Source organism: Rhea pennata, chromosome 7 (assembly GCF_028389875.1).
Source record: "Rhea pennata isolate bPtePen1 chromosome 7, bPtePen1.pri, whole genome shotgun sequence".
In the NCBI taxonomy this organism is placed as follows: Eukaryota; Metazoa; Chordata; class Aves; order Rheiformes; family Rheidae; genus Rhea; species Rhea pennata.
In genome coordinates, this window is record NC_084669.1 from 26,443,890 (window position 1) to 26,460,386 (window position 16,497).

General features: G+C 45.8%; 1 protein-coding gene across 1 annotated transcript in view; it reads right to left on the minus strand.

The window, feature by feature from the left end:
• The window catches only part of DLG5 (discs large MAGUK scaffold protein 5), a 114,755-nt gene extending 108,767 nt beyond the window's left edge, over window positions 1-5,988 (minus strand). The window contains exon 1 of the mRNA XM_062580322.1: window positions 5,688-5,988. Coding sequence (XP_062436306.1) covers window positions 5,688-5,988 — 301 coding nt within the window. The remainder of the gene's footprint in view (window positions 1-5,687) is intronic.
• Between the last annotated feature and the right edge of the window lie 10,509 nt (window positions 5,989-16,497).

Here is a 16,497-nt window from a genome sequence, read left to right on the forward strand (position 1 = left end):
ATTAGAGTAGCTCCAGCTTGGTTAGTAAAAATTAACATATCAAAGTAACACTGAGAACTCCAAAACATTGCACTGTAGAAGAGTTCAGCTCAAATATTCAAAAATTCACTATTTTCAAGAACACCACCCTTCTCTTACACTTTCATTAGAAAAGCACTGGTTGGTTTCAAGTTAAAGCTCAGTAGGTGCACAGCTCCTGTGTTTCTAGCGCTGGCATCAGAATGATTCAGTTCTAGACCAGCAGCATTTACAAAAAAACAACTTATGACTTTCTTCTTGAAGGTCATAAATAATGTTTCAGGAGTGACTATCCAATATAACTTGGAAATTCACAGAAAACTAGATGCTTCAGCTTTTTTATTATTGCTTTTCCATAAAAAAAAAAATATATGCATTAACAAGTTTCGCTATCTAACTCAACACTATGAACAATCTATACAAGGAGAACTTTTAGCTTTATTATACATGCAGCACTTAAAGACTGTTTATATATAAAAAAAATCAGCAATTAACCGCCTCATGCTGAAACATCCAAAACTTCCTGGGCACTGTACAACACTGAAAGATGAAACTTCTGCCCACAAGATTTACAATGTAAGAGGTGTTCAAAAAAAGTGGAAAGGAAGAAGAACCTGCTAAGCCTTACTAGCATCTTTGTAATGACCTGCTTTTTGAATAAGGAATTATTATGTTATCAGATAATAATGGAAATAACAAGAAAAGCTGAATGGAAAAGATAGAGCTAACAAGAGCAAGGGAAGCTGAAAGAAAAATTGCAAGAAATGAAAGGGAAAAAAATATCAAAAAGCAGTCAAAATAAGCAGCAAAGGAAAAGAGAATACTTAGCTCAAATTGCAGACTACTTACAAACTGGAAAGCCCGAAGTCACTACCCACGTGGTGGCTTGCGGTCTTCACTATCTAGACAGGAGGTCTAGAAAACCTCATAGCAACATCGGTTAAGGCTACAAGAAAAATGTGATTAAGATTGGCAATTATATCATAACCTCAAGATCTGAAATTGATGAATTGCTTTGAGAAAAGCAAGCTTTAGCCCTCACAAATAAAGTGGGTCCAAGTTACAGAAAGTCAGTCCAAGCTAAAGCCACTAGCTTTTATCAAGCACTTCTGAAAGTGAACTTTCTGCTTCTATTTCAGAATGATCACGTAAGTAACAAGTTGAAAAAAAATCCTTCAAAAATGTAGCATAATCTCTGCTCTTTTGTAATTCATTAAGATTGCAGGCCTCATGTATGTGCAAAGCAGATCCACCAGATGCAGCTGTATGCTCTGATAGACAAAAATCATTCTTCATTTCACACTGATAAAAACTACAGACCCATGAATTTACAAACGTAGCTCTATTTTTTCCCCTCTCTGATCACAGCAAAAATGTAATCAAGAACCACCCCTCAGGATCTGTGATCTGCTAAACCTCACATTTCCCTCTTTGGGATTGAGAGGTTGCTTCCATGTAATTACTATTCGATATTTCACTGGGAATAGCCTACCTGAACACTTGCTGAAAACTTCCTGCTTTCTTTAGACTGAGAATTCCAAGAGATATCTATGGTCATCAGAAGACATGATACTGTAAAGTTAGCCTAGGCTATTTTAGCAACTTTAATTACTGCTCAGCACTGCAAGAAATCTGTATTTTTCCTAATCCAACTGACTTGGGATTCTTGCTGCTATTTGAGCTAGACAATTAAAAAAAAAATCTTGCAACAAGGTTGAAGGAGCTACCCTGGGAACTAATAACAGGTCTGAAAAAAAAAAAACAGACGTGCTGCCCTACTTCTCCCACTCTTCAATTTTAAGTGATGAAAGAGAGCATGAACTGTACTTAATTGCAAAATTGTCAGTTCAGTCCTTGTGTCAGTAAATTGTGCTTTTACAGCTTCCCTTTATTCCCATCTTTCCCGCTTCTCAGAGAGCATATGCAGCCAGCACTATTTCTCATCTTCTCCAACCACCTCTATTACTTCTTTCCTCCTTCCTTGCTCCACTTCATCCTTCAAAACCTCCCTTTCTTCTCACTTACTCCTACAAGACAGCATATTCTAATTACACATTTCACATCTTTCCTCCATAGAGTCTCTTGGCTACTCCCTAGCTCCAACTCTTCCTCCCACTCTAGCTCCTCTCCTGCTCTCCAATCACCAGCAAAACCATTTTCTGTGGGGCAGGAAAGAGGAGATCTCATAAATAACAAGTTTTTTGGCTCCCAGTTTCCCTGGGGCAACACTGGATTGCAGCATCTCATGTGCATTTCTGGCGTCTATGCTGCCAGTAAGAAAACTAGATCCCAGCTCTCCATCTCTTAGCTTTAAACATGCAGAGAAGCAACTTGTTTGTTTGCTTTTAAATGCACTAACAGACAGTTGCAATATTTTATAGTATGCTTGGTGACTTCAAATTCGATATCCTATCTGAAACTATTGACTCATTTTTCAGAAAATGGATGGAGGAAATTGATAGGATTCCTTTAAAAAGCTATAAAAGTTTGAACGCTAACTTTTTTTTCTATTCCTGCAAATGCCCACATTTACTTACTGGACTGGAAATTAACACTTTAGTTAAACAATCTACTTCACTTGAAGATAAGGAGCTGGGAGCACCTTTGTAGCCCCACAAGCTCATCTCAAGAACAGACTACAAGCTTGACACCCTAATGACCAACTTTTTCTTTCTTATATCACAAAAATTTAAGTGCAAAACCCTGACATCACTTTAAAGCAGAGCTTTCTGTTCCAGTCCTTTAATTACACTTAAAAAAAAAAAACTTCTTTAATAGTACTTGTTGCAATGAAGCATCTTCCGTCATGTTCTTGGTCCCATTATTTTACATCACAAAATTCACATTACAGCAACAGTAGTATGAAGTACCTGGACCTGTTCAGCAAGACACAAACGTAAGCACCTTTGCAGAAGCCACTTAATTTGACATCAAAAGAGTGATATTATACAATCAGGATACAGGATTTCTCACATGCATGATGGACTTTGCCAAATAAAGTATTTAATAATCCATCAGTTCACACACACAAAATAAGCAATTGGCAGACTACTTAAAAGAAAGAATTAGTCCCTGTACAGGAACTGAGAGATTTTAAACCAGCAAAACATTCACTTTCACATGGACAGAGCCAGTTTCTCACAAAGACATTTATACAGAAGTGTAATGTAGTAATCAAAGCTGTTTCTCAAGGAAAAACTGAGTGTTGTCCCTAAACATGACTAAGTAAAATAAGGCAAGCAATATTCTGGTTTTCTTTGACAGAAGGTCATTTCCTGTTAGATTCTGCACTCTGTTTACTAACACTTATGCATAATATTCTCAAATTAGAAACAAAACAAGCTTAAAAACATAATTCATAAGCCACCATGCAGGTTTATATTTAACATGCGCAATTAGCACCAACTGTAAATGCCAAATATGTCAAGGGTGAACTGAACTGGAGAAGATTCTACAAGGAAAAGAAAGCTTACAATGTAAAGACACAGTTATCCATGTTAGAAATCTTTCAGCATTTCCTAGGACTCCAACTCTTTCCCTTTAGCAATCAGAACAGCTGTTTACTTCCTCTCGTGCTGCATAGATAAATACTTATAAAAGCGTCGGCTATACATTATCCAGTTAGCTACAAGAATCATCTAAATAAACAATAGTCTAAATTTCCATCATGGTTTACATATTGCCTTTAAAGTCTAATATGTGGTTATAATTAAAATGAGAAGAAATTTTTAAAAAGCTATTCCACAACTGAAAAAATACGATAGAAACCCTACTGTGATGATACTTTTCACATAGGTTAAAACAGAAACAGAATCATTCTTTCATTAGTGCAGCAAACAGACTGTCCATACAGACTCCCGCAGCTCAGAACAAAATTCTGTTGCTTATTATCTGCCCCTTTCCGTCACTCATAAAGACATCAGATTGGAAAAGAAATCAGCACAGAGGTAGTTGTGGCTTACAGTTTCTAACTCCAACAAGCATCCAAGATACGTAGAGATACAGTTTATGTTAGCCCACCTCTTCTAAACAAACTATAATTGAGTGTACTGCTGTAAACTGGCATTCTTCATCCACTAACTGCCAAAAACTAACCCACCCGGATAGCCTGAACTGAAGGGATATTTAAGATACATTTATCTTTTTACCCTAAAGCAGCAAAGCATTTCACAGAATATACGATGAGCAATGTTTCACTTAAGTATTTTAAATTCAAAACACAACAGTTGTGTTTGCTACCAGGTTTAGAGTTCGCTACTACACCCAAATAGAAAAAGAAAACTGACTCATCTGCCTTCAACAGCGAAAAGGGGTTCAAAAACCTAAACAGCAAGGAAAGAGCAGCTGGGTGCCCGGACTTCTTAGAGCAAGATAGCAGAATGAAACCCAATGACATCTGAACACAGGTTCAGACAAAAACCTTTCTACTACAGTCACCCTCAAACATTAACTCTTTCCATAACATATTCCAAACATTTCTGTAGGCCATGGTTACCCAGAGGTGTTCAGCGCGCACACCTCTGGGTCAGCTACCATGAGACCTCCTCAGAAGAGCAAAGTTAAAATACCTACAACAGTCCTTGATGAACCCGGTCCTTGACCTTCATATACGCACCATGACTTATTCTTGAGGTCGCTGTTAGCATTATCTTCTGTACTCACTTACTAACATGTTTATTGCCAGGGAAACAAAGAGATAACTCTTACAAAGTTTCATCTTTATTACTATAGCTAAATGAAAGCAATAAAATGTATTTAAAAAAGCAACATGTCTGGGGAACACCCTTGCCCCTGCAAACCTTAATATAACTCAGATTAGCCTCATGAACGTCTCCATCCAAGCAGCATGTAACTCATTTTGCCAATTGAAGTACTTCTCTTCTGGGAGCTCAGTGTTGTGAGACGCCCTGTAACTCTTTCGCTTTAAAAAGAAGAGTTATTACTATATACAACACCGATTTCTTTCCTGCCATCTGTATTGTACACCTTTGTTCCCAAGGCTGGGGAACGCTATTTAGCGCACTACCCTTAGGACATTTCCTCAGCACGCACCAGCCCGGCGGCTCGGCAGCTCCGCGGCCCCGCTCCGCCAGGCTCCGCGCCCCGCCAGGCTCCGCGCCCCGCCAGGCTCCGACGCCGGCCCACGCAGCGCGGGGCGGGCTGCGGTCCGTCGTTCAGCCGCTCTCCCCGTCCGGGGAGGTCCCGCCACACATCCCGCCGGAGAAGCCCTGCACCATAACGCGTTACTGTAAAGCAACGCTGCGCCCTCACGTTGTTTTCCCAACTTGAGCAAACTCGCACGGCCGGCACGGTAATTAAAACCGAGGCAGGGTATGCAGCTCAGCCGCACACGGACCACCCTCCCGCCGGAGTTGTATTTCCTTACAGAAGTTACAAACCACAACGCAAGCGGCCAGGAAGCCCCTCCAGGGCGCTCAGCTCCTCCTGGGAAGGGGCAGTCACCCTGCGACTCCCGGGTCTGATTTAAAAACGGGCGGAGGAGGAGGCAGGAAAGGTACCAGCGAGCGCGGCAGCGGCGCCAGGCGCCCCCGGCCGCTCCCGGGCAGCCGCCCGCCCTTCCCCATGGCGGCACCGCCGCCCGCGCCCGCCGCGGGGCACCGCGCTCCCGCCCGGCCCCGCGCCCGCCGCGGCCGCTTCTCCGCACTCACCGGCCGTCTCGGCCGCCGGCGGCGCCCCCGCGGCGCCGTTCAGGTAGAGGATGGCGAGCAGGTGGGGCTGCGTCTTCTCCAGGGCCACCCGCAGGTCCTGGAAGTGGTCGCGCTCCTTGGCCAGCAGCAGGGCGAGCAGCAGCTCGGCCTTGCCGCCGCCCGCCGCCTCCAGGTCGCGCAGGTCGCGGGGCCCCAGGGCGCCGGCGGCCTCCAGCAGCTCCACCACCTTGTCCACCTCGGTCATGGCCGGCGCCAGGCTCTGCCGGCACTGCGCGAGCAGCTCCTTGTGCTTCGGCTCCATGGCCGCCCGCCCGCCCGCCCGCCGCCGCGGCCCGCCCGGCCCCGCGCCGCCTCCCTGCCCGCCGCGGGGCGCTACCGCGCGGGCCGCCGCCGCCGCCGCCGCTCCTCGTCCCCTCGCCGCCGCCCGCGGGGAGCCGCCAGCGGGCGGGGAGCCGCCAGCGGGCGGGCGGGCGGGGGCTGCCGGCGCGGCGCGGGCAGCGGCTCCCGCACCCGCCGAGGCGGCTCAGGCAACTTCTGCGCTCCGCCCGCTACAGGCCATAGGGCCGCGGGCCGCGCCGCGCCGGGGCGGGGGGGGCCGCGCCGGCCCCTAGCGCCTCCTTTCACTCGCGGGCGCACGCAGCCATATTGGCTGCGCGCGGCTGCCGCCTGCGCCGGCGGAGGGCAGGGCCGCGCGTCGCCCGCCCCCCCGCATGCTCCCGCCCCCCGCCCCGCCGCGCCGCCCGCGGAGGAGGCAGCGGCGGCAGCCGCCGCCCCGGCAACGCTCCGCCACCCCCGCCCGCGCCCGCCCTCGCTCCGCCGGCCCGGGCCGCCCCGCCCGCCCCGCGGGGCCGCCCCACGGCTGGGGGCGGGGCCGCGCGCCGCGCTCCCGCGGAGCAGGGCCCCTCCCCCCCGCGGAGCGCGGCCCCGCCCCCCGCTGGGCTAGGCCACGCCCCCTCGCGGAGCTCGGTCCCGCCCCCGCGGAGCGCGGCCCCGCCCCCCGCTGGGCTCGGCCCCGCCCCCCGCGGAGCGCGGCCCCGCCCCCGCGGAGCGCGGCCCCGCCCCCGCGGAGCGCGGCCCCGCCCCCCGCTGGGCTAGGCCCCGCCCCCCGCGGAGCGCTGGCGCCGCTGGCGCCGCTGGCGCCGCTGGCGCCGGGCGCTGGCTGCGTCTGCCGGCAGAGTTGAGAGCGCCGCGATTTCCTTTGTCCGTAGGTGGTAGAAAACAGAAAATACCAAAATATTCCAAAGGAAAAGAGAGAAGAAAAAAGAAGCAGCCGGTGTGGCCGCCTGCGTCGACGGAGCCGCGGCCGCGCGCCGCTGGGGAGGTTTCCGAGCAGCGCCCCGGGCCGCCCGAAGCGCCCGCTGGCCCGCCTTGGCCCCGGCGTGGTTTGCGGGTGTTGCTGCGAGCCGGCGGGAGCGGGGCGCGCGCGCCTCCCCGGCGAGCTGCCCGCGCTCCGCCGCAGCGCGCGGGGAAAGGGCGGGGGCAGCCTCTCCGGCGGACAGCGAGCTGTCTGCCACCGTGGCCTGTGCCAAGCGGCACGCTGCGTGGCAGACGCCTGGTGGGACTCGCTCCGGATCGACCGCGAGCCGCTATGATCTGAAACGCACGTTTCGCCTGGAGGACGGTGTCTTACCGGGGGGTGCGTTCCTGAGGCGCTGCAGGAGTATCGGTGGCAGGAAGGACACAGGAGGAGCAGTGCCGGCACCTGTGTCGTCCCCGGTCAGTCTCCTGCTCAGACACCTGCATGTTCTATTTGGTGTCCGAGAACGGCTGGACTCCGGGAGGTGCGGTGGGAAGCAGCTGATCGCCAAGCTTTTCTGTTAAAACACTGATTCAGAGGTTTCAGGTGCTGAACTGAAGTGGTATTGTGTTGTTCAACAGGTGATGATGGCATCTGGTGACATCTTGCAGATGTGAAATAGCCTTGGGATACGTGCATAAATGTGATATGAATTCCACTGCTCTACTTAGTGGAGGCAGAAATGAAATGAAAGATTTAGGGGTTCCCCTCTAGTCCTAAGAGCCACCATTTAAATAAAACGACGCCTCTCAGAACTTGCAAAGATGCTATGGTTTTGGAACAAGATCTGCTCGTGTTTGGCCTGTTGTTACTAACCTTCCTGCAGATGCCCTCTAATTTTACATCCATGGGTTTCTAGCAAGCATTTTTACTAAGCAAGACGTAGATTAGCCTGATTGGCTAGCAACTGGTGAAAATCCTTGCAAACTGTGTTCTTTCTAGACTACTGTGTATCAGAAAACCACGGGGCACAGCGCATGGGGCAGGCGCGCGCTCCCTGCATGCCCCATGGTGCCAGCACGGCGGTGACATCAGGCATCCTCCTGCCGTTGCTCAGTGCCAGGTGAGCGGGCAAATCCTTGTGTATCGTCTTCCTTCTCTTGGCCCAGCCAGTGTCTGTCTTCTTGCAGGAGACCGCGTGGTCTCCTGCGCGCCACTTCTCTTGCAGGAGGCATGTCTCCTTCCTGCAGTCTCCTTTACTCCCAGGTAAATCCAGATACATTTCTCACTGACATTGCATGTGTTCAGCACACAGGCAGATGAAAGCAGCAAACAGGCTCCTTGCTGTTAGCTCAGGCGCTTGACCCAGCATGGATGTTTCCCAGCAAATGCAGGGGAAAACTTGATAAGGCGTAGGCATACGTGGCATCTTTCAAGACACCAACTATGAAACGTGCAAGATCTATTTTGCCAGAAGTTTATGCAGCGGTCAAAACTTGAGTGGATCATCACAGCACCCCAGAAGGTGCATCCTCACTGCCAAAATATTACAGCAGTAACTAGGCAAAACCCTTTGGTTTCCCTGCCAAGTTTTCAGAAAAAAGACCCAACCAATCCAATCTGTGGAATACATTTTCAAGGCAAAGTCACCCAAAAGCAGATCCCTGACATGCAATCAAAGTCTATGAATTGCACAAAAAGAATAAACAAGAATTTACCAGGTGATTATCATTACCAAAAGTAAGGTGCCACAGAAATTTTTCTGTTAGAAATACATATATCTACTTTAAAACAAACAAAAGGAAAAATTAGAAAGAACATAATGAAATATGGAGTGCTAACAATGGATTCAAAAAACAACTTGATAAATAGAGAAGGATCAGTAGATTTTCTAAGCTGCAGGTTTGGAAACTAGGCTAGTGGAGATGCATGTTTGCTTTAGAAAAAAGTACTAACTCTCAACATACTAAGCTAACAATACCTTTGGTTAGGCTTAAAGGAATCAGGCTTACAAAATTCCAGGCTAAACAGCCAAAAGGTAGGTTGTGGAAACAATACATGTAACAAACAAACTAAAAATTAATCATACTAGTCACACGTACAATAATTCTGTTTTTTTTTATTCTGTAACATTGCTAAGTTACATAGGAAGTTTGAGAAACATTTGGAGAATAAAATGGGGACATAGAATGTAGAAATTGGATTTATATTGTTATTCAATTTTGTATCTTCAGAGAGAAAAAGAGAAACTCTAGTTTCACCATGCAGAAAAGAAGTATTTCAAATAAAGATAAAAGACTCTAGAAGATGTCAGACTTTAGGAATGATTTTAAAAAGCAGGAGTTGTAGTTTGAACAATGAAGTTGAGTATCTACTTGGTAGAGCTGAGTCTGGAAAACCTCTCTCTTTGGATTTAAGGTGAGCACTGTGAAGTAGTTTCAAGCCCCGGTCTTGCAGAATTATCTGTTGGGAAGACAGTGCACATGCTTTAGATTTCACAATTTACAGAACTGCAGCTGGAGACTATTTTTCCAATGGTTTACATCCATATAACCATATCCAGTGTATGAAATCCCAGAAAATTCCACAACATTAACTACAATATAAAAAGAACATGCACAAACCTTTTAAAGCATTAAGATCAGAGTCAAGAAAGGCGGGAGCAGGATTCAACCTTTAATGCAGAAAGATTTTGTTCCCGTAATTGCCTGTGTACCTTTTTTTACTATGCAGTTATCATCATGCTTGTGTATGCAAACTCAGCACCAGGTTTTCTGAAATATAATGCCGTGTCGTATATTCAAAATACAAACTAAAAAGAGATTCAAACTCGTGCAGCTCAAGCACATAGTTCTCAGTAAAGGTATATGTATCTTGCATGCAAAATAGAGTCCTTTAAACTGGGAACAGGAGGATTCTGAACACCATGACAGGCGGGAAAGGGGAAGACGCTGCCTGCTCGTAACACGGATTTCAATGAGACGACACGAGACGCGGGACTGGCAGTGGTGGGACTGTAGCCGGTGACGCGTGTCAGTACACCTCTCCTCCAGAATATTTGCTTCCAAAAGCTGCTAGGTGATAAGATATATAGTATGCATCAGTGATCCACATCCTTGGTGACACTATTACATTATTTCAGCTTGATATTGTCTGACAAGGAACCTTTTAGAAACAGCTGGGCTTTGAAACAGATTTCTTAGAGTCACTGCAGTACTTGCAGTAGTCTTCTGTGTAAGCACATCTGTCACTTGCTCTCAGATGCTTCCTCCTCCTCCGCACGTACCTGCTTACCACTGCTTCAGCCGCAGCAGCAGGTTGCTGCTACAGTTTTACTGCAAAACCCCTCCTCAGTATCATCAACCTTCAACTGCTCGGAAAACCTAATGCCCCACAAGAAGAGGATTTTCTTAAAGATCAGTAGATTTTTATTATTAGTGTTATTATCAAATATGTGGGGGCATTTTATTTGCTTTCTGGTTTTGGCACCGGTAGAGTTCAGCTCTGCAAGCTTCCCTGGCAGCCGTGCAAGCTCGAACCGTGGTTTTGAAATGGAAGCTAAGCTCCTCACACAGTCATATGACTCCAGGAACCCAGGGGCTAGAGAAACAAAATACTGAGAGATTTACAGTAAGCTGGTGGAGGCTGACAACACTGTAGATGCTGGGAAGGAAGGCTATATGCTCTCCGAGACAGGTACGTGAAACATGAAGTGGTGGCTGAGGTAAGATTAGAGCTGTCTAGATACAAGGTAAACACTTCAGAGGAGGTTGTGTAATGGGCATTATTTGAAAAAACAGCAGCTTAGTGGTTCTCAACAGAAGTTTATTTTTTCAGGTTAAGGTAATTTCAGGCTCGTTAATTAGTGTTTTCAGGATAGGAAGATTCTGGTCTAATGGGCCAGAGGATCAAAATATAGCATCTACCTATAAAAAAGAAAAAAAGCGCCCGTAATACGAGCAGTCTCTGTGCTGCCCAGGCAAAATATTTCCACTGGCAGCATGACTTCCAGAAAAGGGCTATGCCCATAAATCCTGCTCCTCGGCGCTCCCGGGGAAGCTGCCGACTGAGGGAGCTGCCCTCAGGCTCTCCCAGGAGCACAAGGATCATCTGTCTTCCTAGAAACCGTGGGCTACCGGAAATGGTTTCGCTTTTTCTTAAGCGCGTTCCTGCGACGACTGCACTAGGAAGGAGAGCAGACCAAAGGGTTACAAGTGTTTTTGTAGCCTTCACCTCTGTTGGTCATTTCATCTCGCCCAGCAAGAGACGGTTTTAAGATGGTAATTATTTTGGCTCACTCGCCCTCTGGGCAAGGTCTGAACCGGTAAGTCATGTTAAAGAGTAGAAGATGAGACAGTTTCTCCAGTCATCTTCAATGGAAACAAACCATCCTGTCTGCTGAAGGGTTTTTTTTAATTCCCTGGGCTGTTGGAAAAGCAAAAGCTATTCAAAATCATCAGTTTTGCTTAAGCAGCTGAAGATCTGCCCACTAAGTGAGGAAGAAAAAGCCTCCCTTGAAGGCAGAGGACGTAGCGGAAGGGGGTGCGGGGAGGAAAGGGGTAGGTGACTGGGCTCTGCCTGCACCTGGGGGATACATGCAATCCCTGCTGTTTCTCACATAGCTGCTTCCCGAAACAGGCGGCCGCGGCGAGCGCCGGCTGCAACCCTGCAGCCCTGCCCTCCCGGCCATCCCGCAGGGAGAGATAGCCCTAGTTGAAGACTTCATAGTAATTCTCTGCACAGTTTCATCACCTTCATTGTATTCCTGTGAAGTCTTCCTGGTTATTGCAAGTGTTTTTAAATTGGATTTGACCCTAAAGTGTTTGAAGAAAGAAAAGTTTTTTCCTCCTATTCCATTTCATATTGAAGTCTCAGTTCTGCTAAAAATTACATATGTACTTTTACTATCAAGTAGTGCTCCTGAAGCCTGACATACACCAGGGTTTACGAGTTGAATGCATCACACTGACCAACTAAATTTTGAGGCTTTGCTAGTCAATGAAAGGATCTAAGGCTTCATCCAAGACTGTCAGCAGTTTATGGTGGTTCTTCCATTTGTTTTAAAGGGCTTTGGTTGAGGTGTCTTGCTCATTAGCTGCCAAAATACCGACATTTCATTCTACCATTAGAAACTGTAGGATATTTAAAATGCAGTCAGACAGAAAGGGAAGTTGTTTTGATAGAATATGATTCCTGTCAGACATTAGTCCTCTGGGTACAGAAAGAGCAAAAATCATCTCATAATGTCTAACAGGCAGAAATGACAAAGCAGAGCTTAGAAGGACTTACAGGACAAATGTTTGCAGAGCCTCATAGGAAACATTGCCCGAGAGAGACGGAAACGTATATTTTTGCAAATGGAGAATGAGAGACAGTGCTTTAATTGTGGGACCATCCGAGATCAAAGTTAGATTTAGAAGAAAAAGGCTCCTGCTGCTGAAGTAGCTACGTAAGGCAGACTAGAAAGTCCCAGGGCATCCCAGTTGTCTCTAGTCCAAGCCCAAAGAGCTCTCTGAGGGAGCGCGGAGTGGTACGCAGGCGACTTTGGTCCTCGTGTTTCTCTAGGTCGGGTACAACGCCCATCTTTAGCCACGCTCCTGCCGAGCCAGTCCCGGAGCTTCAGCTCGTTCTGCAACACCTCCGCGACGGGGAACAGAAGTGGTGCTTGTCTCTGTGGCCCAGCTCTTCGAAAAAATGGGAGTCAGCAGACGTGCAGCTCTGAATAGATCAATATTTGGGTTGGCTTTAGACTCCGAAAACTTACCCTTTTGTGAAGCTAGTGACATGAACTGCGAGGAGCACCCAGCCAGAGGGGAGCTTCAAGTCCAACAAAATATATTTTACTTTGTAGGCAAAAATGTCGCAGCGTTCTCAATTAATGGCATGGGAGAAGCATTTCTAGTGCGCTCTTACCGTTGATGTGTAGTCTTACAAGTTTTTGTAAGAATCAGACAAATGAAGCTACATTAGTAATGATTTTGTTTAATTTTCTGTTTTTCTTGCCACTTCTAGTGAAAAATATGCCAGTCTTAAAATAGGTAATAATTTGTGTTGTAACCATAGCTAAGACTGTAACTGCTATTGGCAGTGATACACTGGTAATTTTATTTACATAAATATTCAATAAATTCAATGTACTTGTGTATATATCAGATCTGAGATCTTCACTTAGCATTGCAGGATATTTCTTGTGGAAAAAATGATTTTTGTATGAGGTAATCACATCAATCTTATAAGACTGAGATTACAGCGAGAATAACAAAGTCAAAGAGAGTACAACTTTCTATACTCAATTTGCTGAGACAAAGCAGGTGTCAGTCAACAGCATAAGGGTTTTAAATTCAGCTATGATCCAAGATGCAATTAAAGACCAAGGAGAGTTTAACGTTACAAAACCATTGAACTTAAAATCAGTTTTGAAAACAGTATCTAACAAGAAACTTAAGTAACTCCCAAGCCTCTGAGCCAGTCTACATGCCTTGGCAGGGATAGGAAAGCCATTAGAGGTTTCCAGAGTGAAATAATGTCTCAACTTGGCACAGCGGCAGGCCCACTACCAGCTTCCGCAAGGTTTGGTCATTCCTGAATCCAGTTTAAACCAAGCTACAAATCTTCAACACAACTTTTCCCTTCCCCCCACCCTATAACACAGAAATGTAAAAATTAAAAATCTTAAAGATTTAAGTTTATTAGTATTTTCCAAAAAATAATGCCATATAAGTAATTTAAAACTTAAATTATTATAAATGCCAAGATTTGTCAGAGTTCAGCAATGTGTCTCTGAATTATACCCAAAAGAATAGGGAAATATGTGGGAAGTGTTGAGCAGGAAGCTACAGCCACTGCCATTGCAAGCACACCATTGGGCAGCTGGTAAAACATGCACACACAAAAATCCTCTTTTAATACTATCCAGTTAAAAAAAAAGACTTGATAATACACAGAAAAAAAAAAAAAAAAAAAACAAACATATACAGAGTGGCCCAGAATAACCAGAAATGTCTGAGACTTAGACCTGAGCAGCATGTGAAGCCTTAGGAAGGATTTAGATTTAAATGATTCTTCCCGGATCAAGTCTGCGGCAATGATGTTTCGAGAAGTGTTGAGCAATTGTTTGAAATGTATAAAGATGCATTAACTGTAGGGGGCCTGATGGCTAGAAATAGTTAATATAACAAACATACGAAAGACCATCCAGTTCTGCCAAGTTCTTTAGTTGGTTTCCAGGGGACCTGGATTAAGCTCCAACTTGGTAATGAAAATACTGTGCAAGAGAATAACTGAAATAAAGTCTCTAAGTCTATTAGGGATATTCCATTAAGATTAAATACACTTCATTGGCAAGGCAAGTCAAATACTGTTCTTTTTACCATCGGCCATTTGTACTAATAGATTTCTTTTCCCTTGGTTCATTTTCAGAGATGCCACCTTCCTCCTCCAGCAAATGTCAGCAGAGAGCTTCACAGCTTTGCTCTCTTCTTTTCCTGCTGAAGTCGGTGTCTGTCTTGCAGATGACTTCAAGAGCAAGTTCTAGCCTTTTTCTGGTTTGTTTGGAAGAGATGAAAGAGTAAAACCAACCATACCCAGCAGATGCCAATCATGTTGCTTAATCCTGACGTTCTGGCAATAAAATTCTAGAGAGAGAAGTACATGCCATTTGCTCAACGTATAGCATAAAAATTTCCATAGATGCAGTCCAATGACTCACCTTGATGATCCTGTCATCTGCTCTCAGCGTGTTGGTAAGGAAAGACTATTATCACTTAATTGACATAATCTAAAGTACAGAGAGCCTAAAGATTTCCCCAGGTCATGTAAGTCTGTGGCAGAAACAGTTAACTGATTCCACAGGTGCCGATTACAAAGCTCCTGCCCTGGGCGTTGCTTCTTATTTTTACTCTCCATGGAGCACATACAGACACCAGCAAGTGAAGCAACACTGGTGTCAGGTAAGTGGGAAGGAACAAGAGCAGGCAGAAAAGAAAAGTAAGCAGAGAACTAAACCACTGAATATGGCTCTCAGTGCTGAGAAAAAGCCACATCCAGCTGAGAAGCCTTTCACTTCAGTGCAGAGTACAAATACATTGCTTTATGTAATAAGGTCATCTCTCCAGAAGTTATTCAACCAGAATTGTAATTTTGATGGCAGTAGATTTCCACATCCAGATGTGCTGAGGAGGTGCCTTCTCCTCGAGCAGTTTCACCGTGCCGCGGGGAAGGGCTCGCGGTAACCTTGCATGGCTGAGCCGAAGCCAGCCAGTGGCACGGTATGGTTGACACAGCACCGCCACAGGGAAGCCACGTCACCAGCAGTGACAGTCACTGCCTACAAGGGAGGAATCTGTTTGAGAAACACAGATAAGGAGAAAAAAAGATAGGAAAACTAAAAAATGCACAGCAGTACCATCTGTCAGAAGAATTAAACAGAAATCTTAAAGTTTAAAGGCAGTCTGTAATGTAACTGGAAAATATTTGTATGAGCTGCAAATCTGGAAAACAGTTTTTGGAAAAGGGAATGGGAGAATCTTCTGGGCTGTCAAATGTACCAGCACGTCCACCAAATGTTGTAGCATCATTGTGCTAGAAAAGTGCAGGGGTCTATGTAAACTATGGGACAAATTGTGTGCTTCCTTCTACTGGGTGCACGGAAAGGTCCCATGCCTGCTGTCCCCTTCCACCACAAGTCATGCACCTGGCAGCTGATGCTTCAAGCCTACACCACAAATGGCTAGGAACATCATCTTTACTCTAAAGATAATCCACCCTTTGTAACAGAAATGCTGAGAATCAACCTTAGTCAAAGAATCCCCAATCTCTGATTGTATATTTCTCAGAATTTCATTCTACATGGCGGCTTGAAAAAAGTACTTAGAGAAACAAGTCTTATCTGAAGTAATAGAAGAAAATAACATCATAGGATTATAATCAGGGATGAATCATGCCACCCTGCCAAACAATGCTTTTTGGAACTGAGCAAAACCCAGAATAAGAGTAAAAAAAAAAATCAAGAATTTTTAAATCACAGACCCTCAGAATAGTCAGAGTTGGCAGGAACCTCTAGAGATCATCTTGTTCAACCCCCTGCTCAAGCATGGTCAGCTATAGCAGGCTGCCTAAGATCATATCCAGATGACTTTTGAGTATGTCCAGGTATGGAGATTCCACAACCTCTCTGGGCAACCTGCTCCAGTGTTCAACCACCCTCAGAGCTAAAAACAAAACAAAACAAAACAAAACAAAACAAAAACAAAAAAAAAAAAAAGAGGAAGCTTTTCTTTTATTCAGACTGATTTTCCTGTGTTTATGCCCATTGCTTCTTCTGTCACCAGGCACCACTGTGGCAGTCTGATCCTGTCTTCTGTACTCTCTCCCATCAGGCATTTATGCACATTGATCAGATCTCCCTGAGCCTGCTCTTCTCCAAGCTAAGCAACTCCAGCTCTTTCAGCCTCTCCTCATATAAGAGATTCTGTAGTCCCTCAATCATCTTCTAAAATAAACCATCACCTTAATCATCACCTAAAGCTCACTTAGGCCTAATCCTGGCATTTTCTGGAACTCTTAAAGTTTATT